The sequence below is a fragment of the Triplophysa rosa genome, linkage group LG13 (assembly GCF_024868665.1).
Source record: "Triplophysa rosa linkage group LG13, Trosa_1v2, whole genome shotgun sequence".
In the NCBI taxonomy this organism is placed as follows: Eukaryota; Metazoa; Chordata; class Actinopteri; order Cypriniformes; family Nemacheilidae; genus Triplophysa; species Triplophysa rosa.
The window spans coordinates 8,882,018-8,903,619 of NC_079902.1; the positions used below are offsets into that span (position 1 = coordinate 8,882,018).

The following is a 21,602-nucleotide window of genomic DNA, read 5'->3' on the forward strand; positions in this document are numbered from 1 at the left end:
AAGGTGAAAACGTTTAAAAGTTTAATAAAAAAAACCCCACATATATTGCAAAATTAAACAGTTGCATATACAAAGCAAACAACAATGAGTGTTAAAGAAATGTATATACAATAACAAGTGAGGATTTCCAAGATTTTCAGGAAAATGTTTTAAGTCTACCCACTTTGTACCCATAGTTGTACCATAAAAACATTTTTTGTTTGTAAGGTGTCTGGTCCTTTCATTATATTCTACAGACAAATAATTACTTGAGACCTGATTATCAAGGCATATTTAGTGGTGTTTGTATGTTTATTTTGTTTACATCAACATCAGCATTTTCTTGTGGAGACAATTCTGATCTTCACAAGTCTATGGTGGTGGGAAAAGGAAACTTTATGAGTGCAAGCATGGGGTAGATTTCTCACCAAAAACAAAAATCCATCCATTGTCCCTACATAACACGACCCCTACTGAAACCCATTTCCCTGTGACTGCATATAAACGACAATGGCAAAACACTTTGAACCTGTACAACATGAGACCAATGCAATTCAGTGATCAAAACCTAAAAAACACACAGTCCTACGTTTTTAAAGAATATACAACACTTAAACCAAATTTAAGAGATGACACCAGCTACAGTATGTAGAATTTAAAAAGCAAACAAATCATATTATAACATTTTACAGTGTATTCTGGGCAGTATGTTTCTTTAATCTTTAAAGAAAAATAAATAGAAAGATTATCAATTTTAGGGTCTCTACGTTTATATGAGGATTTGAATACAGGAAAAGATCAAACTGAGAAAATATGTGCAATATGGCAAATTCATTTTATCAAAATTTTCCCACAACGGAACAGGGAATTGGTATCATTTATGAAAAAACACAAAACTCAATGGCTTATGCATATTTCAACCTTTTACATTTTAATAGCCACAATTTGCTGTTTATTTAGATGTATTATGCATTTGACACAAATGTACATGTTTTTAAAACCAGTTCATCAAAGTAAATAAGACTGTAGCTATCAATATGCAACAAGGCAAAATACTAATATGATCTAGGTGTCCTTGATCACAAAAAGCTTAAAAATATTGGGAGAAAACTGTATCCAGCATGTAAAAGAAAAAAGAAACATTCACTCAAAAAACATACTTTAAATACCATACTAATTACTGCATAACACAAGACATTTACACCTGCCACCAGAATAAACTAGTTTTTGTTTTTTTCTTTGTATTGTAAATGTTTAGGTAAATAATCCAAGGTCATGTAGAAAAACATTACACTCGCAGTCCTTGAAACAGTTGATAGGTATTTCCATTTTCTTATTTAAATGTTAAATATTATTGTAACAAATTAAGGGGCCAGACAATAAAAAGGAACCACTATAATACAAGGTGTTTTAAATACAGTTAATTACTTGAAATTGTCAGTGGTTTTCACAGGCTAGAACAAACTGTAATGTATATCTGAACAAAAACTAGATTCACATTACAGTGGGGTGTGGCACTGAAGCAAACAATGTGAAAAAAACTCTCAATGCAGGATTTAACAGAAGAATTTAGGGCGGGACCTGGACTGAGAGAATGTCGGGTTTTCAGCAGTCTTGACCTCACAAAAAATGTAGTCTGTACTGTATCAATTAAAACAAAAGCCAAAACACAAGTTCTATACTAATTTCTTGGCCTCAAAGAAGCTCTTGAGATGTCTCATTTGCCAAAATCCGATGGCCACCAGGATGAGTGTCTGGACGATGGACCACCACAGAACCCTCTGATTGGTGCTCTCACTGGTCTGTCTGAAGCGCTCCTCACGATACTGAAAGTACAAAACCCAATAACGCTCAGGAAATACACCAATTTATGCAAAGAAAACTAGTAGTTCCAGCACATCTACATGATCACAGTTCAAGTGAATCACAAGACACTAGAAATGGAAGCCATTAAAGGGATATTTCACTACCAAATCTGAATATCCCCATGTTTTACTTACCCTTAAAGTATCCTAACTGAATATGTTTTCATGGATTAAAGTGAAAAAAAATCTTCTGACTGATTTTTTTTCAGGCCAAGTCATATTCCTTTAACCGACACTATCTAAATAGTCGAAACCAATAGCGTTTTAAAGGGAGATGTTTTGAACCACTTTACGTAGTATTGCCAGTTTGCGTATTTTTAATCTATGAAAAAGTTATTCTTACCTAGACAAATAATCAACCATCTATAACTTTTCAGTGCATTTTGTAATTTATCTTATAAGACCAAACAATGTTTTCTGAAACTCTTAATAATTAATAGAAAAAAAGAACAAAAAAGCACCACTAAAGACCAAACATTTTGTTTGTATTTGTCTCCAGAGTGATTTTCACTTTTTCTGCCTTTTGGCTGTGAAACCATATTCCTGAAGCTCAGAGGTGGGTAGAGTAGCCAAAATCTTTACTCAAGTAAAAGTACAAGTAACTAGAGAAATTGTTACTCAAGTAAAAGTAAAAGTCACTATTTTAAAAATTACTTGAGTAAAAGTAAAAAAGTATGCAATGAAAAAACTACTCAAGTAGCTAGTTACTTTGTATCTGATTATCTAGGCCTACTACATAAAATTAATATTAACGCCAATATTTTAATATTACATTTTAATCAATATTTTTAATTATCATAAGCAGATATCTTTGCAATATACATACAGAACAAAGACTAAAGAATAAACATACACAGAAGAGACAAGCATTTCTGTAAATTTCATCTAGTCCTGATGTCAATGTAGTTTACACAACTTATTTAGAATAATAGACCATGTCAAACTAAAGCATGAACTAAACTCAGAGCATTTCCTAAGATGATCTAGAACATCTGCAGTGCTCTCTTAAATGAAATACACATTTTTGATCAAAGCTCATGTTTTCTCGTGTTGTGTCACGTGTGTGTTGTGAAACGCTCTTACTTGTAAACAAACAGTAAACAGTGAACCACACGCCCATCAACACGTTTTCTATGGCGTTATTATAATGACAAATGTCGCGAGCGCATTATTACAAGGCGAGAGCGCATTCTTGTCATACGAGCGCGCGAATCTCTCCGCTCGCACGCCGATTTCCTTTGCTCGTGCACAAAACTGGACGCGCGCTTTCAACTATACGCTGCTCTCTTATGAATTTTCTCTCCTCTCGCTCAGTGAGCGTGTGCGCACTCAAAATGCGTTCCGTGCGTCCACGAATCCTTCGGTACTCTTGCTCTCGAGAGGTCCTCCTGCGTGTTCCAGGCATTATAGGCTGTCAAAAGTAGTCAACCAATCAGGGATAGGCTTCCACGGCGGGCCAATGAAAATGCGACCTCTTAACTACAGTAGGCCTAATTGTTAAAAATGCTTGATGAAGAGTTGTTTTTCGTGTTCTTTTCTACAAAAGTGTCATGTTAATGTGTAATTCTTGTAAAATAGTATATTGTTAATTGCTGAGTTTCATTCTTATAAAATCTTTTAATATATAAATCTTTTAATGAGTGGATTCTTGCGTGTGGGTAGGTGGGTGGATGGGGGGCACCATGAGGTCTTAATACGCCTCTGGATCCACCACGTTCTCAGGTAACAATTTTAATATATTTGATGCAACATTATTAATCAAATGTATATTATAAATGAACGGTAAGGGAGCGTTTGGTATATTGCATAGTAGTTCAGTTTTATGCCCTGAACTTCTGGAACACTGAATGCAGAACACTTACAGTGTCTGTCTGCAAACGCATTAAATGCATAACCAAATAGGTATAGAATATTATATGATATTTCCAAATGCTCCAGTGCTATTATTGTTTTGATATGTACCGTTACTTGTAGTAAATATTATTTTAGAATAAAGCTAACTTAAGACACCAATCTAAATTGTTCGGTAATCAATTTAGTACTATTTTGACAATATTATGTTTAGTGTAGGACATGCATGAGGACCACATGAACTTGAGGGTGTTGGCCTGTTTTGTCTGAATAACATGGTAGTTAAACTGATGTTTATATGTAGCCTACAAAGCATCCTAATGCCCCGTTCATTTCTAATACACATTTGACTAATAATGTTGCATCAAATATATTAATATTGTTACATGAGAACGTGGTGGATCCAACTTGCTTCGTTGAAAACGTCGAGTCACTTTCAACCAATAAGATGCCATGTAAGAGGTCGCGTTTTCATTGGCCCGCCGTGGAAGCCTATCCCTGATTGGTTGACTACTTTTGACAGCCTATAATGCCTGGAACACTCAGGAGGACCTCTCGAGAGCAAGAGTACCAAAGGATTCGTGGACGCACGGCACGCATTTTGAGTGCGCACACGCTCACTGAGCGAAAGGAGAGAAAATTCATAAGAGAGCAGCGTATAATTGAAAGCGCGCGTCCAGTTTTGTGCACGAGCAAAGGAAATCGGCGTGCGAGCGGAGAGATTCGCGCGCTCGTATGACAAGAATGCGCTCTCGCCTTGTAATAATGCGCTCGCGACATTTGTCATTATAATAACGCCTTAGTTTTCTTCCTTCTGTTCTTCAAATGTATATTTCTGCAAGCCCACGTCTCTGTGTCTGACAGGTAACGCGCATGTTGCTGTGTCTGGCGAACATGTCGCGGGTGTGCGCATATGGCGGGCATTTATCATTGCTGGCAAACAATATGTCACATTTGCAGTTTTGATTGTATAGATATAGATTAATATCCACTTCATCCAACGCTCTTTGTGTTCTGCGTGTTCTTAAATTTCGCGCTACGAGGAGTGAGTAATCCTGCTTCAGATGATTCAGATCGTGCTGCGAACTGAACAAATCATTTGAACTGATTCATTAGCCTATTCAAATGGTTTTGCCCATTGTTCAATTAATGCTTTCAAAGGAATCGACTCGAAAGAATCGATCACTCGGGAATGCCCGTAAAAAGAGACGACAACCTTGAAATAAACAACGCGTTTTAAAAAGCATATTTTAAAATGAAGGAACGAAGGAACGTCACGCAATGTAAGTTATGTAACGAAGTAAAGTACAGATTTTCTATTAGAAATGTACTCAAGTAAGAGTAAAAGTACACACTTTTAATTTTACTTAAAAAGTACATATTTTCCAAAATGTTACTCAAGTAAATGTAACGAAGTGCGTTACTACCCACCTCTGCTGAAGCTTGTCTACACCTGACACTCGTTGCAGTGTTTGACAAGCTACATGACTAGTTTCAGTGTTTGACTAGCTACAGTGTTTGACTAGCTTTTCCAAGGCGACCGTTAAGAAGGTTGCCTATCACTTTAACATTTCCATGGTGACACGGCACTGCTTATCATGTGACACACCGCAGAGCCACAGCAGCTGTATTACTGATTCATTGATTTTACATCATTTTTATTTTTTACTCAAAAAATTCACAAACTGTTAACTATGTCATGAATTATCTGACATTCTGATTGTCAAATAATGTGCATGTGAATGTGTTTTGTTGTTTAAACACTTTTATAATGATCGCGTTAGTTGAGCTATAAACGGGCGCCGCCATGTTTGTTTCTGCCGCGGTCTGAGATCTGTCGGATTTACATCACGTGAATTCATCCACTTCTCTTAAAAACACAAACGCAAGTGCCTGGTGAACTGGTAGAAGAATTGAGTGATCTTAACAATTGCTTACATTGCAGATGCTGTGTCTGATCTGAATAAAACACATCCGTCAAATTACATTTGAGGAGATTGTTATTGCCGCTTCCATAGACATCAGTGTGTATGGGTGCGTTTACACTTGGCATTAACATGCGATCTCGGTGATCCGAACAAGCAGATCGGATCTTCAGACAATCAGGACACAGCGCGTTTACACTTGTCAACAAGTGGCTTCCACATCTGGATAACTGATCGGATCTCTTTAGTTTCCCGCCCATTATTTTAATAAGCCTGCAATTTAAAAATAGCTCCGTTGCGGGGAGATTTCACACAACACTATAACGGGGAGGATGAGCATGTTACAGATTTGATATGCAGCCATGTTGAACTCGAGGCAGCTGTGGGCAGTAAACCTCAGTTAAAATGATTAATCATCATATATGTGAAAGTATAAGCAGAGGACGTTTGTAAAATGACACAAGCTTTTGTACTTGAGCTGTGGCGGGTTTCACTAATAGACATCAACATTAATAGCACTGTCAAAATGGATATTTCTCTTAAACAAACGCATCCATTCGACCTTTGTTAAGACCACGGAGCCGTGTTGAGCAGTTCTTTGATCGATGGATGCACTTCTTGGAGCTTCAAAAAAATCAACACCGTTCACTCCCATTCTACCGCTTGGAAGCAAAATGACACGTGGTATTATAACTCTGACTTTGGGCTGTGCACGATTAATCGCAATTACCAATAAATCATGCTGAAATCGAGCTGGCTCGATTATGCAAGGCTTTTTTTTATGCGTAGCTTGTCCGTGAAGCACGTCTCTGGGATCAGTAGGAAATGCTGCTGGATCTAAAAGCAGTGTGAGTTTGAGTCGCTTATAACGTGCATTTAAAAAAGCAACACCCGTCAAACATGATCATTATAAATATACTTTATTATCATAAAAATACCTGAGGAGGCTTGAGGAACAGTGATAAAAAACATGTCCTTAGGCATTTCCTAGAACTACATGTGTTATGGTCTTCTTCTGCAGTGCGTATTTGGAGTTCTGCACGAGAGCGCCCTCTGGCTTTCGGGTGCACCGTACTTCACTCACAAGCTGTGCATAAATCACGTGATATATATTTTGGTTAATCGTGCACAGCCCTACTCTGACTGGATTATTCTTCCAGAAAAAAAACATATTCAGTTAGGATACCTTGAGGGTGAGTAACACATGGGGAATTTTGATTTGGTAGTAAAATACCCCTTTAAAGTGAATTCTGTCATCCTTTAGTCCCTCTTGTCATTTCGAACCTGTATGACTGACTTTCTTCTGCAGAACACAAAATAACATATTTTGAAGAATGTTGTTAACCGGCACCCATTCACTTGCATTGATTTTTTGTCCATACAATAGAAGTGAATGGAGACCAGTGTTGTTCGGTAACAAACATTTTTCAAAATATCTTCTTTTGTGTTCTGCAGAAAAAAGTCATCAAGGTTTTAAATAACAAGAGAGTGAATAAATGATGACAGTTAAATGAATTTTAAATGACAAATGTAATGAAGTTTTGGCACAGCCCACAGAAAAAAGACAAGGATAATGTTTTACTATGGTTTTCAGTCCACATAAAGGGAGGATTGCAGACATACTAGAATTGTTAACAAACCATAAATTCATTCATCAAAGTTGGTCCACTCAAAAAAAAAATCCAGTTCTCCACTCTCATATCTATAAAACACTCACCCTCTGATAGTTCTGCTCTTTCTGGATCTGATCCACCTGCTCCATCAGCTGTCGCACACGTAGCTGCAACTCTGTGAGCTTGTCTTTGGCTGCAATTTCTGCATAGTTGTTTGTATGCTCACCAACTTGGATATCCAGGTGAACACGCTATATAGAAAACAAGATTTAAAAGCTTAAATGCTCCCCTATTGTAGTAAAAAACAGACAATGTAGTTTCAAGACACTATATGAGACTATGCACTTAAAATAAGAACTTACAAGCATTCCACCGGCAAACAGAGCGAATTTGGAGGAATTCGAGTGCAAGCAGATCTGATGCTCTCCAGGTGTGTGGGAGGTGAAGGTGAACCTGCCTTCTGATCCATACTGACGGGACAGGATCACCTGAAACCCAGAAAAGAAAGCAAATGAGGACGATTAATAAAAACATGCTGGACTAGAAATATTACAAATACAACCTCAAGCTGACCTTCTCATCGGGATCCTTCACTTCCACAAACATTCCAAGTCCTTGAGTTGCAGGCAAATACTCTTCTTTCTGCTTGTCATACAGCTGGGTTCGGTAGTTTCCTGGGTAATACATGACACAGACTTGTGGATCCCACATAGCTAGCAGTTGTCTGGTAAACTTTTTAATCATCTAAAAAGTCTTAAAATATCACAAAGAGTTTATTCAAAGAAATCTACGACGTATTTCTTACTGGTTGATGTAGTTAACTAAGAAGAGATAAAGTCCAGCTGGATACAATCATATTAACTTTACCTGACAAGCTTGCTAGTTAGCACTGGGCTAACGTTAAGCTTTAACGGGAACTGCAAACTTGGCTGTCAAACCTGATTCTCCTACTTACCTATTATCATAGTTTCGTCCGGTATTTCTTCAATGAAGCATTTCTTTTCAGTCTCGCCGATATGAAAATACAACGTAGACACAAAGCTGTTGTAAACATTTAAAAACAACACCAAATAAAGTGTAAACTGCATTCTGATTGCCACCATCTTGACACTGCCGGTGAGAAGTGCACTGCGCATGCGCATACACACCAATGCCACGTTATCCATCGTCTACCGTCGTCCAATCACAAGCGCTCTCACCAGTAGCGAGATGGTTCATGGTTATTGTAGTTTTACCGGTTAACCACGTTGATTAGTGGACGATTATTAATGTCAAAAAATTAATGTTTTGACCATTTTCATACATTATTGATTTGTGTCCGTCATTTTGATGTTACATTTATTATTATATAAAATCGTAGACTATTGTACTTTGTATGGAATTAACATTATTGTAGCTGGAAGCGTTTGAGTTCGTCAAAGTGCAATGTACATTTCCTATTAGGTACAATATATAACATATGCAATGACACGTTTTACGAAAAAACATTTTTTAACTTTATTGTGACTTCCCTACTACCTTACCTATTATGGCAGTGGTTTGATATGTTTTAAGAATAAGCATATAACAGCCCAAACAAAAACAGAAAAGCTCAGTCTTTTCTTTGGCTCTTAGTAAAAATATAATTAAAGACACAATGTATTCTATAGTAGTTTAAAACAATCACACATAAAAACAGAAAAGATAACACTGGTACAACTTATTTATTTTCTCACCAAAGCCACCCTTTTACAGTCAATTGCCTGCTTGTTCTCTAACAAAAATACATTTCTTACTGGAAAAAGTTAAAAGAAAATCAGTGCATCGCAATCATTTCTTATGGAAGCAAAATAACATTTGCAAAGTGTATTAAATTAACGCAAAATGATGTAGGCAGAAACTTCCAAAAGCTAAAGTTTTGTTATTCTGCAGAAATACAATGATTCTCGTTTTCATTTATTATTCCATACAATCAAAAGCACAACTCATTTTGAAATGTGTCCTTTCAGAGGTCCTTATGTGAATAAATCTTGGACAGGTGTGAAAATCAGATTTAGTGCATGTTGCATAACACTGGGACGTAAACATATTGAAGTGTTGAGACCAGATCAGTTACCTCTGAAAATAGCATTTCAATAGATTTGATTAATCTAAGAGGACATTTACAATTGTTTTCCTGTGCAGTCCATTAAAACCCTCTTAAAAATCAAATCATACAGGTTCGTAAAAGAGATCTCCATAGCACAACCAAAGCAAACCAAGGCAAGGCAAACCAAAGCAAAGCAGGTGTTTTCAAAACAATGCTAAAAAACATAAAACCAAGAAAGTTTCAGAGTATGAATGTAACTAAATTAAGTTTATATAGGTCATTCACAAAAATAAACATGAACTATTCAAGACTGCATTGAAAATGTGTAATTGACTATACTTCAGCACACAGGCATCAATCTTACCATACCAACATACAGAAGAAAAATGTCTTTAAAGCTACCTATCCTGCTCTTCAGATGCAAACAAACTTCAATAATATAAACATTTATACAGCTGTTAAAAATTCACATCAATGTTTTCTACCAACAATTTCCAAAGTTCTTTCACGTTCGAGCCGTTTAGTAGAATCTCTTGTTTCTCTCCTGACGTTTCTGAAAGACCACCGCACCCACAACCGCACAAACCACAATACCAAGCAGAGCACATAACAGAAGTAGGAAGACCTTCCAGCCGGTGAGGGGTGTACTTCTGAAATTACCCGTTGGATCGTCAACATTGTCTGGTTTGCGCAAGACAGCACATAGAAGAGAACAAAGAAAAAGAAGAAACACGTCTTCAGTAAACATGACACAATTAAATTAAAAATCTAAATAAACTAAGTGCAGGTCAGCTGTGTTACCTTTAGGAGACTTGAGGAGACTGACACTAGGCTCAATTTTTGTCCAGTCCTGGTTGTCTTCCTCAGCAGTATGTTCTACCATCAGCTGATACATCTTCATAGAGATGATGTCATGGTTGTCTGCAAAGTAGAAACGCTGTGAAGATGGGCTACATGCAGAAGATTATTGCAGACATTTAGGAAACATTTCAAAGCAATGCTTACCAGAAAGATCTCCTGTAGCTGCAGAGGCCCCAAAATAGTAACCAATAGGGAGGCGGACACCCCCGAAATCAATACACTCTTTCCAATCGTTCCTGTCCTCCACATCTACCATAATCTGTCAAAATAGAATATCGCAGAGTTACTTCCATATAAATTACTTTATCTATTAAAGGGCGATCATTTCATGAAGCGTAACCTTTTCTTTCTTTTGTATGAAAGGATTGTGCAAGTTGTGCAAGGATGCGGTAAATGACTATTGCTTGTTAAATGCTAAAAGGGCGTTTCTTAAAGTGACACAAAGCTAAATACATTACCTTAAAGAGAGGGTACCTTGAGTAGGGGTATGTACAGTAAAAGACCCGTAGACCAGGGCCCGTATTATTAAAGCTTCTTAGAATCCTCTCAGAAAGCTCTTAATTTAGCTTAAAAACTTTTACGTAGGAGTCGTAGCTTAAAAGCGATCCTGGACCAATCTGAGAGCAACTTTGAGCAAGGAAAAGACAAAAACTTTTATCTTAGTCAGGAGGCGGGGCTGACCTCATTGCTATGTACGACACAGTCTTTTAAAGACTGGATTGGTTGGTTGGCCAAGAAAGAAAAAAAGAGCACTTTTAAGTATAGGGTCATTAGTTTGAAATTGCACATGTAGTTTTTCCTGTTTTACCGCACTCACGCACACACACAAACACGCACGCACTATATATATATATATTTTTTACCATGCTGTTAATATCAACGTATTTGATAGAAAATGAACAGTGACACAATAAGTTTCTGTAAGTGCTGTAATTGTTTGTGTGATCACTATAGAAGGTTGTGACAGAACCAAATCATCTCTGCTGCAGAGCTGCATTTCTCCAGTTGCTAAATATGTAAATGTAGTGATGTCTTCTATTTCTGGCGCTATGACATTTCTGCGCTGGAGATGTTAGCGTGTCTCTAATAGGATCAGTCACAAACATGAACCCTGCACGATCTAATGTGTTGTGTCTTATTAACTCACTGTCATTCAATTCAATGTCATTTTATTTTATTTGCATTGCATCAAAGCAGCTATATAAGAAAACCAAAACCAAGATGAACAAAAGTTGAACACACACACACAAAAAACAATAACAATAAAAAATCAGAAAATCAGATCAGTAATATGGAAATTGTCATGCATTGCAACACATTTCTTCTCACTTTTCATGTTTTGTCCATTTTCTCTGTTGCTAAAGAAACTCTTAAGTCTCTTAAAAGTCCTCCTCGCAACTCTTAAAATTTTGGACCTTAAGAGCTCTTTTAAGGGATAAGATATTTATTAATTACTTTTTTCTTTACTAGGATCTTTTCTGTAATTTTAAGGGGAAACGCCCACATTTCTAAGAATTTTCTTAGAATTTTGTCACTAGGAGCAACTCTTTGCGCTAAGATTTTTCATGAATACAGGCCCAGATATGATAAATGAAAACAAAGAGTTAGGAATGCAATCAATCGAAGAAAATTTACTTAAGAAAAATTGTTTGTAGTTTTGCCAGCAGAAGTCAGCTTTAGCACTCTCAAGGAGTTCCACAGGCCGACTGCATCCAAAATGCAGAAGTATTTAAGCTAACAGAGTCAACTAACTACGTCATTTCTTGGGTAAATCAAGCTCACATGATTGGTTATCAATAGATAATCACTTAAACAAGAACACAATGCTTGATTTACATTTATTAAGCCTCTTACCGTGAGTCTGCCTTTGGAGTAACGAATAGCAAGATAGGTGTCATGGTCTTTATTTCTGACTTCAGCTGAGCAACCTCCCAATTCAGAGGATCGTCCATCTTTCCCATGGTCATATGGCAGCGAGCCATTATTCACCATTGCAGAAATATAGGGGAAAGAGCGCTGGAGGATCAAACTACATGGATATTATACATTAGACGCATGTTTACTCATACTGTTAACTAGGTATGTAAATGGACATTGTCGAATGGAATATTAGATAATTATTTAGTTATTTCCTAAGCCAGCTCACATAAAGCATAACGAAAATCTTACGCTACATTCATACTGTATGTCAAGTACACAGAATAACTTAAAATTCATAAAAGCAAATTTGTAAAGCTATATCAAGAAGCATTGTAAATATAAACATATATGATATGACAATTTTTTATGAAATGCTTACATTTGAAGCAACACATGATGAACGAAGAGAGTAAATAAAATGACAAAGACGACAATATGATGCAGATGATACTTGATAAAGAAAGCATTGCTTATATGCGGTGTTTGAAAGATTTGTTCAAAGATCCCGAAGTGAAAGAAGATAGTTAAGGTATAATAAAAATAAAGAAATATTCTTGTCTATAAGGATTGTTTTCCTTAGTCTGGCTATAAATACATATGCCCAAGTTACAACAAACAGCTTAAATTTTAAGAAGTCTATAGTTACATTTGTAAAGCGTAATATCACTAAATGTTTGTTAATCTAAGGGGTTTGTTGCAATAGGGAATTTGTAAATGAATAGAAAAAACAGGAACACAGCAAACACAATAAAGGCTCAAACGTTTTTTTTAAACTCAATGAAAAAGCAAAGCTTTCTTTCAACTGAAGGCATGTCAACAAAAACACTGCACATCTCTTTAACAACTCACATCCGGAGCCTCATCGTTAGGGTATGTGTCTATAAAAATGGCCAACCCGTGGAATTTGGCACTACTGCCAAACACAGAGCCTGCAGAGAAAGAAGGACCCGTGAGTACGGCAAACTTACATCCATCCCTTGGAGATCATTACGGAAGGTATCCACAAAAATAGCCAGGCCTACAAAATGGTCTTGATTTCCAAAGACTGACCCTAAATGAAAGTATGATACAATCAACTAAAGACAAAAATGCAGACCACATCACTTGCAGATGAAACACAGACCTGCACATGGAGTACACACATGTAGACTGCGTTATAACATTTATATATATATAACAAGCACAGGAATATAAATGTTTCTATGGGGTTAACACACACAATGGCACTTTATGGACCTACTGTATTAATTCATTTCCCATTTATTGTATGGTGGCCTTACCAGAATGTAGTCTCTCTTTGGTATACCATATAGCAAAACCATCTCCGTGAAGATTCTTCTTTCCCGACCCATGAACTTTAAACTGCACATGCATCTCCCAATCCTTCAAATAGCACGGCTGCACAAAGAGCGAATACACATTTCATGGCAAAGTTTGTCTTACAGTTTCGTGTCGAAATATCTGCTAGGCTGTTTTACTTACCACTGTATTCCAGATGGATCCTTGTTTGCTCCGCTCATCCGGGGTCAAGCGCACATACTGACTGGTAACTAATGTACTCCCCCAAAAGTCCCATTGACTTGAGGGACTTGTTCCAACACCTGTATGCATGATCATATACATTTTGCATGACATAAATGTTTGAACGTGGAATGCAAATAAGTTACAGAGGCAACCACATACTACAAGTGATGATAAAATCAATGCAACTAGAGATCATGTAGAACCAGACAAAAACTAGTTAGTCATCAAACTAAGCTTTCTTTACAACCTGCAGACGTTATTAATACATTCACTTGTTCAAATAAAGGAGCTTCCCGTTTGTTTGTCTTCAGTTGCGTTACTGTAACGTAACTACTACAGTTCACTGACACTCTACTTAGTGTCGCTGGACAATGGCGTACTTACTTTAGTATATATTCATCATAAAAATACACAACCCGTGACATTACAGACAACATAACTGGCATCCTATTATGAAAACTTAAATGCAGCATTGATAGTGTGGTGATGATAACAATCCACAACCGGACCGCGTAAACCACAATACGAGCACGTAGCTTACTCACCCTGATACGGTTTAATGAGCGAGTGCTCGCGCTTTAAGTGCTCCGCATTTCCGTCGGTTATGTCTGAATATACAGAAGAGAATTGAAGTAAACATAAAAGTAAGAATATTCTGTGACACACGGGCATTTTACGAGTCACACTCGGGTGAGAGTGAAGCCATAAAGCTGACGGGCTTCTTTTTCGTGCCATTTGTTAACGCCTTCCTTCCTCCTCGTGTCTTCACTTCCTGCGAGAAGTAACGGGCTGTGTTTTAAAAACTAGTGGGTGGCCTATGTAGACAGCTTGTCTTTTAACGTCATATGTGCGTTTTGAAGCGGCTGCACTTTGACTAGTTTTGGCGGGATCCGAAGTAGGCTAGGTAGATTTTGGGAATAAATAGTTCGAAACGTGTGTTTGATGCGTACGAAATATAGTCTTGGTAGGGTACTCACCAGGTTTTGAGTCACAGACCTCCAGTCCTCTGCTCTTAAGATAAGAGAAGAAACACTTCTCAACATTACACTCACTTAGTAATTCACAAAGCAGAATGTGTAATATTTTGACTAGGAAATATTGTATGCAATTTTTGTTAATATTGGCTGCATATTGTAAATTTTGGTTTTGTTAGCACCTAAATTTCATTCAAGTTATATTTACGAAGTATGTGTGTAAATACATTCAAGTTAACATATGTTTGCCTTGAATTGATATATATGTCATGTAAATAATTTAATAAATATATGTTAAAGGTCAAGGGAATGAAATTTAGCGGCTTCTAGTGGTGAGGTTGCAAATTGCAACCAAGGCTCACTCCACCCCTCACCCCTCACCCTCTCTTGTGGCTGGCACAGAACTAAGATGTCGTCACGTTTTCGCTTCTTTGCCGATGGAGATGACGTATTTATGAAATGAGCTCTGTAGAGCTACTGTTTAGTGCTTGTCCGTTTAGGGCTACTGTAGAAACAACATGACGAATTCCATAAGGGGACCCACGGTGTATGTACATAGAAATAGCTCATTCTAATGTAATAAAAACACGTAAGGTCTTTACACACATCTGAACACATAGTTATGCATATTATATTGCATTTTTCTGTCCAGAGCCGTTTCTTGCTATATGCGGACAATGCGGCTGCATAGGGCTCCGCAGCCACCAGGGAGCCCCCAAACTGCAAGTTCAGCCTCATATTTTATTATATTTTGGAGAATTAAAAGTACCTGTCTTCATTTGCATGTATTGCATGCATTCATTTGCAAAGCATGTAAGTGTTCATGGGGTAATCAAGTCAAAATCACCTTTGGGCTGGGCTGTCACGTGGTAAGTGATGTCTGCCTACAGGTCTGATTGACAGCCGCCCATCTTCCACTGAAGTGATGATAATAACGGTAGACGCTAATTACAATGTCATCGAAACGTAACATGGATGCTGGTCCATTATATACTTATTTATTTTAGTTTAGTTATTCATTTTTTACTGTTTTGGAATGGTGGGTTAAAGCTTTTTTGTTATGCCACCTCAAAGTTTACATTAAATATTTTTCAAGAACACACTGTATCTGTTGCATTTATTAATGTACTCTAGCCTGCTTTCCTCTTAAAATGTAACAGACTGCTGCATCGTCACAGAATATATGAAAAAGTTAGGAATCTCTACCTCAGAGTTTGAAAAAATAGGGGCCCCCAAATAGTATCTCGCATAGGGCCCCCAAACAGCTAGAAACGGCCCTGTTTCTGTCAATAGATCCTCCAAACAAAGTACACATTGGATCTTTAATATCTTAAAAGGAAGACAGAGAGTAAGCAGGTAATAAAAACTGGTTTATTTTAAAAACTAATGTTACAGCCAAGGCATCTATTATAACAATAATTAATTTACATGCACATGTAACCAACGTCAAAGATCAGTGCTTGCCCAAGGAGCTTGTCCTTATTCCGGCAAATGTCACACAATGCAAATATACACATAATGAAAAAAACAAACAATAAAATGCACAGCATCCATTTAGCAAATACATACACCATGAATAAGTTAACAGTAGGCAGCAATGCCGCAGGGAAGACTTTTTGTGTTTGAATGAGTTCATGGTTTTTGATGTTTTTATTTTTTAAATGAGAGTGCTTAGCAACATACAGTTAGAGAGAGTGTATTATGTAAGCTTTATTCCACTACAATGTTCTGCGTGAGCATCGGTAAGGGTTTGGGCATATTGTGAATGCCAGTCCCTTTGGAAAATATTCTTTAATTGGCTCTGAACGGTTTGTTGGCCGTGCCTTACTGCCGAACCTGTCTGATTCACAACCAGCCCAACCCCTGCCGTCTGGGTGAAATAATTCTCGGACCAGTTGGAGGTTCCTGTAAAACATAATATAACACTCACTCATCAGAGGAATATTATAAATCTTTTTTTTTTAATTTACAGTGTTAATGTAAACATGTTTGGCTTATGCTGTTGGCAGGCGTGTTTGATGCCGTGCCAAACCTGCGTTCTAGTTGCAATATGTATTGTCCTTTAAACAAGCATGTGTCATGTGTGAAATAATGTGTGAAATGTTGCTTGTGTAGGGGGGAGAATCAAACATACCAATGTAAACAACTCTATCAGTCACCATGTATTTGGCGTGGTTGACACGTGCAAATGGAATCCTCTGCTGCTCTCGTTTTGAAGGCACCTCAAAAACTTTCTGTGAAATGAAAACGCATAATCTGTGATACTCCAAACAAACATTTGGAGAGTGAGAAGAACATACAAAAACATACGGTATGAATCTTGCAGCTCAGAGGGGGTTTGTTGAGGACCGATAAAGACTGGAGGAAGACAAACATGGCACCAGGAGAGTGACTCCAACAACTGACCAGCAGCTTCACCTCAACACCTCGCACACAAGCAGCTTCGCGAAGGGTCGAGTCAATGGCGGGCCAAAACCTAAACAATAGTGACCAAAACTGTGATCTGAGCAAACCTCGTAGCTGAGCTATGTCCACTTTGCTCATACAATACGCTCTACATAAAAATTTGTACAAATATTTTAAAATAATTCTTGTTTTCCTGTTTAAGACTGTTGCAGTTGAAATTACCGAACGGGTTCTGTGAACTGGGAAAGTGGAAGGTAATCCATCACAGACACATAGATGAACTTCTCAGCATCAGCAATTATTGATAGGATACTAGAGAGGTCATCAGAACGCCCATATGATGATAAAGCAGGAGGGGAACTCTAAAAGAATAAACTGAATGTCATGTAAAATATAGATCATAGAAAGTCAAGTAAAATATAGATCAGAAAGATCAATCTTTCTGCACACACTGAAAATGCATGCGCCAGACATGAATCAAACAGGACAATATGACTCACGTATAGTATACACTCTACACACTGAAATGTAAAAAGATGAAGTGAAAAGTTAAATCATTCCTAAAACGTATAACATTTAACTGGTGATTTAAAAGGATGAGTGAAATTTGAAATCGATTGAACTGAAAATGGATGATTATGACAAGACATGCAACAAAAGATTATGAACGGTGAACGAATGAAGTCAACATGTGAGAGTAACACAACTCACAGACAAATAGACACGTGCAGGGACATCGTTGAATTTAACAGCTAACGGGTACTTAGCACTGGAGAGGGCAGAAAACCGGGCCGGCCAGAATGGAGGTAGAGATTCATTCTTCTGAGCTCCAATGTCCCAGTAAAGGTCAAATATCCGTGAGGCGTCTTGAGCTAAACAGCTGCAGTCTTCCACAGATACTCCAACCTCTTTCACCTGAAAAAACATATTCATTTAAGTTATTGACAGCATATCTCTTTTTAGTTCATTTTGGCTATGTAGTAATTAACTGTAATGTATACTAGATCAATTACCAATTACATTATATATTCATGTATATATTTCTCCACCCAGTAGTAACATGATCCCCAAGTTGACAGTTTTAGATGTACCTGGGTAAGAGATCTCCAGTCCATGTTAGCACTCCCTACATACATGTGTTTCTTATCCACAACCCATAGTTTGGTGTGCAAAATGCCGCCAGTGACACTCTGTAGATCAATTCCCCTGACTTCAGCCCCTGAGACAAAACACAAAGCAGAAGCGCTAAACCAAAAAGTTACATGACGCCTATTCGTGACATACATGACGTATACATCACATGCTTCATACAAAAGTGCAACAGGCATTTGGTTTTACCTGTTGCTACCAGTTCGTCTGTGTCTGCGATATATGGCTGAGGGGCTTTTACAGCGATCCTCAACTTCACTCCCTTTGGTTCCAGCTGCTTTAGTTGGTTAAACACTTCTTTGCCCTATAAAATAAAATAAAATAAACTCAAATGCTTTCCCATATAAACACTATCAGTGGTCAACAGAACAAAACAGAAACATTCATTCCTAATGCAAAGTAGGTCCGATCGTGCAAATGCAAATGGTTAGTTGACGCATAAATCGTACATGTGTCCTATGGTGTGACAGCAAAATTTTAGAAAACAAACTGTTAATATTACATTGTTTTATAGTATTAATATGAATATTTATCATATAAAATAGCAACAAGAGAGATTTATCTACATTTTTGCCATCACACCACAGGACAAATTTGCATATTAGCTTGTCAACTACCCAAATGCAAATTGTGCTCTTTCGCCTAAGTTGTGTGTTTATAAAATTCCTTACCTGTGCCGAAGAGGGCTCTGTAAGGCCCAGGTCTGAGTCTCGGAGGGTGAAATAGAACGCAGAAATGTGGGCAGAGCTGTTTGCTCGGTTTAGTAAGTTAGTCCACGCATCTGAGATGCTCGGCAGGTGAGGCGACCCGGAAGGGAAGTACACGCCCTCCGGGAGACTCTCAACAAGAGTAAGCCTGATAAGAAACGCCCATTTAAAAAATTGCCATTTTATTTAGAAACAAATGCACATATCAGATTTTTTCTTACCTACAGTCAGAGGTGCATGTCTCTTGTGGCATCCAAAACGATTCCAGCCAGTGCAGCTCCAGTTGTGACATTAGGTGCGATACTGATTTAGGGATTCCATACTGCCAGATGTGCAGTCCAAATCCACCCAAGAGAAGAAGAACGGAGGGCAGGAGACAGAAAACAGGACAGCTCCTTCCTTTTTTCTGTATCAAAGTTAATTATTAAAGAGTTACTGTTGAATTATGTAAACATCTCTGTGAGACAAAGAGATCCTCGAGACGTGATGAAATGACTCTTTGAAATGTGACTGTTGTATTTCACACATTCCCTTCTGTTGAAATTTGAGGTTTGTTTGATAACATAACAACTGCATCTAAGCAACGAAACCTGAATGCCTATTTTTTTGCAACGCTTACAAAACAAATGTAAATCAAAGTGAACAGTCCTGAGAAAGGTATGAGACAAGGATGACACTTATCGCTTAGAAAAGTAATACCACGTCTTGACCACAATTTAGGGTGTTATTCATGTCCATAACCCAAGCGGCACATGAGTTATGTGTTTATTTTAATCCCTAAACAAAATAATAAGCAACAGTACCAATATGTATGTAATCCTGTGTTATTAAATAAATGCACCCTACCTTTGAGGGTGCGTACATTCTGGTTTTGCTTTGTTTTGCATGACTAGCATCTTCTGCTTTGATTGTCTTTCTAGTTTCTTTCAAGCATTTTTCTGACTCTTTACGATCTGACGGTTTCTGCCTTTTAGCACTTTCATCTTGCATGCCTCCATCAACCTTATCTGGAACAGTGCGCTGTTTCACATCAGTCTCTCTGACACAATTTTCTTCAATCGGCTCCGGTTGGTATACCGCCTCTTTCCCGCTTTCCTCTTCGAAGTCCTCTATCAAACTCTCTCCACAAGGTTGATCAGACGTTTCTTCATGATCAACGGAGGAGCATGAGCTCAGATCCTCCAGGACTGCGTCCTGCGTTGACATCTGTTCATCTTCAGAAAGGGTCTCTCCGCTGGCAGTCTCAAATTCAGAAAGGGGCTCTGTGATGAGATCAGAGGTGACATGTTTCTCTTTGACTTTCCTGAGGGGGGGACGCAGCAGTGCTGATTTAACCTCATCAGCGTCCACTGTATTCTCAGGTGTTTGATCAAAGGCATGATCTCTTTTCAGAGCTGAAGGACTGGAGGTGGAGATATCACCTTGAGACAATACATCAGTACTGCCTGTGTTCAAATGTGCGGATGGGTCGGGCAGTGCTGTTTCTCTCCCCCCATATACTGACATTTTCACTCGTCCAGCCTCTGCTCGCTCTTTTTGGCCCGGCTGGCTGGATACATCCATCTTCGGCGATGACTCTGCACTTTGTACGGTGACTCGCTTGCGGGCCAAGGCGCTTTGAAAGGTAGGAATGCGGGACAATGGTGGTCTTCCTGCTTTGCGTGCTTCTTCTCCATCCTCTTTCCTCTCGGATGTTGTCTTCTCGTTCTCTTCCTCACCTAGCAAATTATCAGGATCCTATAACGAGTTGAATGCATGGGAACATATTGTGTGTCAACATAACTGTTATTATGTGCGTGTGCAGACGGTCATTGGAAATACTACATCACTAAAGGTCTAAATATACTAGACATTTACATGTAACAAACGATTCATGACATAAACATTCGTTTTAAAGTTGTTAAAAGATCGGAAACGATGGCGTTGTTCAAATATAAATGTAGAAACGCCCCCCAAAAAGCAAATTGTCGCCTTTTTAGAACACTTAGCAAGCAGTTTTGTTCCCTGAGCAAGCACGAAAGCTACGTTACTCACCATGACCACAGCCGAGAGGAACCACAACTTTTCCGTAACTAGAAAAGCAGGTTATAAAATAAATATTTCCCAATCAACTATCTTACTAAATAGACGAAAAGATACAATAGTTATCGGTGCTTTCAGTCCAACTGTGTGGTTAGAGAAAGGTTTTTAAAAAGCGATGCTGTCTGTGTCTGCGACGTGGCTGCAGAACTACACAGTGCGGTACAGTGAAGAAGAAAATAGAGCGAGCGAGCGAGCGAGAGAGAGAGAGAGAGAGAGAGAGAGAGAGAGAGAGAGAGAGAGAGAGAGAGAGAGAGGAAAAAGTGAGATAGAAAACCTCGCCTACTTTACACCATCCTATGAGTTCATGTATTTACATAGCTACTTGTGAGTCACAGTCTCTCAATGTGCACAAAGCCGCTCCTGCGAACCATTATATCACAACGATTTACGTGATAGAATACATTATGAAGTGTTTATCGTTAACAGTAACTTTTGTAACTTATAAAATCAATCAAGTCATTTAAACCAGGTTATTAAAAAAAAACTTCAGATATCGTGTAATCAAATGTGTATACCAAACTGACTGGCAAAAATGAGTTGACTGTAAAAGTTAAACTAACCGCCGTTTCTTTTCACGCACATACACACGCACGCACGCACGCACGCACGCACGCACGCACGCACGCACGCACGCACGCACGCACGCACGCACGCACGCACGCACGCACGCACACGTTG

The 21,602-nt window shown here is 38.1% G+C and overlaps 3 protein-coding genes across 4 annotated transcripts; all 3 read right to left on the minus strand.

Moving 5' to 3' along the window:
• Positions 1 to 259: 259 nt before the first annotated feature.
• On the minus strand, positions 260 to 8,374 carry tmed9 (transmembrane p24 trafficking protein 9). Its single transcript, XM_057350148.1, has 5 exons — positions 8,189 to 8,374; positions 7,807 to 7,907; positions 7,596 to 7,721; positions 7,338 to 7,484; positions 260 to 1,805 (listed from the first exon to the last, which is right to left on the minus strand). Exons 1-5 carry the CDS (start codon positions 8,367 to 8,369, stop codon positions 1,656 to 1,658), a joined length of 705 nt encoding a protein of 234 aa, XP_057206131.1. The 5' UTR covers positions 8,370 to 8,374; the 3' UTR covers positions 260 to 1,655.
• Positions 8,375 to 8,921: 547 nt separating this feature from the next.
• Positions 8,922 to 14,384, minus strand: lman2 (lectin, mannose-binding 2). Of its 2 annotated transcripts, none has more exons than XM_057349889.1 (8): positions 14,152 to 14,384; positions 13,565 to 13,683; positions 13,363 to 13,480; positions 12,932 to 13,011; positions 12,017 to 12,178; positions 10,307 to 10,421; positions 10,103 to 10,222; positions 8,922 to 9,982 (listed from the first exon to the last, which is right to left on the minus strand). In XM_057349889.1, the coding sequence occupies exons 1-8, from the start codon at positions 14,339 to 14,341 to the stop codon at positions 9,822 to 9,824; spliced, it is 1,065 nt and encodes a 354-aa protein (XP_057205872.1). In that variant the 5' UTR covers positions 14,342 to 14,384; the 3' UTR covers positions 8,922 to 9,821. The 2 variants fall into 2 exon arrangements, with proteins under 2 accessions (XP_057205872.1, XP_057205871.1); XM_057349888.1 differs by lacking the exon at positions 12,932 to 13,011 and adding an exon at positions 13,051 to 13,133 and having other exon boundaries at positions 14,152 to 14,383.
• Positions 14,385 to 15,938: 1,554 nt separating this feature from the next.
• On the minus strand, positions 15,939 to 21,313 carry pld7 (phospholipase D family, member 7). The gene is made up of 11 exons (XM_057349887.1): positions 20,877 to 21,313; positions 19,689 to 20,579; positions 19,064 to 19,248; positions 18,807 to 18,990; positions 18,325 to 18,439; positions 18,078 to 18,205; positions 17,698 to 17,901; positions 17,209 to 17,348; positions 16,891 to 17,056; positions 16,715 to 16,814; positions 15,939 to 16,485 (listed from the first exon to the last, which is right to left on the minus strand). Exons 1-11 carry the CDS (start codon positions 20,877 to 20,879, stop codon positions 16,280 to 16,282), a joined length of 2,322 nt encoding a protein of 773 aa, XP_057205870.1. The 5' UTR covers positions 20,880 to 21,313; the 3' UTR covers positions 15,939 to 16,279.
• Between the last annotated feature and the right edge of the window lie 289 nt (positions 21,314 to 21,602).

What these genes read in the sequence shown, in the direction of transcription:
- tmed9 (XM_057350148.1), bottom strand. Translation starts at nt 8,369, where the DNA reads ATGCGCAGTGCACTTCTCACCGGCAGTGTCAAGATGGTGGCAATCAGA. An exon ending in GGACGAAACTATGATAATAG is followed by an intron (nt 7,908 to 8,188) that starts GTAAGTAGGAGA and finishes TGTATTACCCAG; the next exon opens with GAAACTACCGAACCCAGCTG. An exon ending in TGTTTGCCGGTGGAATGCTT is followed by an intron (nt 7,485 to 7,595) that starts GTAAGTTCTTAT and finishes TTTTCTATATAG; the next exon opens with CGTGTTCACCTGGATATCCA.
- lman2 (XM_057349888.1), bottom strand. Translation starts at nt 14,341, where the DNA reads ATGGCACGAAAAAGAAGCCCGTCAGCTTTATGGCTTCACTCTCACCCG. An exon ending in GATCCATCTGGAATACAGTG is followed by an intron (nt 13,481 to 13,564) that starts GTAAGTAAAACA and finishes CTCTTTGTGCAG; the next exon opens with CCGTGCTATTTGAAGGATTG. An exon ending in ACTCCAAAGGCAGACTCACG is followed by an intron (nt 10,422 to 12,016) that starts GTAAGAGGCTTA and finishes CTATTTTGACAG; the next exon opens with ATTATGGTAGATGTGGAGGA.
- pld7 (XM_057349887.1), bottom strand. An exon ending in CAGAGCCCTCTTCGGCACAG is followed by an intron (nt 18,440 to 18,806) that starts GTAAGGAATTTT and finishes TTTATTTTATAG; the next exon opens with GGCAAAGAAGTGTTTAACCA. An exon ending in CAGTTCACAGAACCCGTTCG is followed by an intron (nt 17,057 to 17,208) that starts GTAATTTCAACT and finishes ACTATTGTTTAG; the next exon opens with GTTTTGGCCCGCCATTGACT.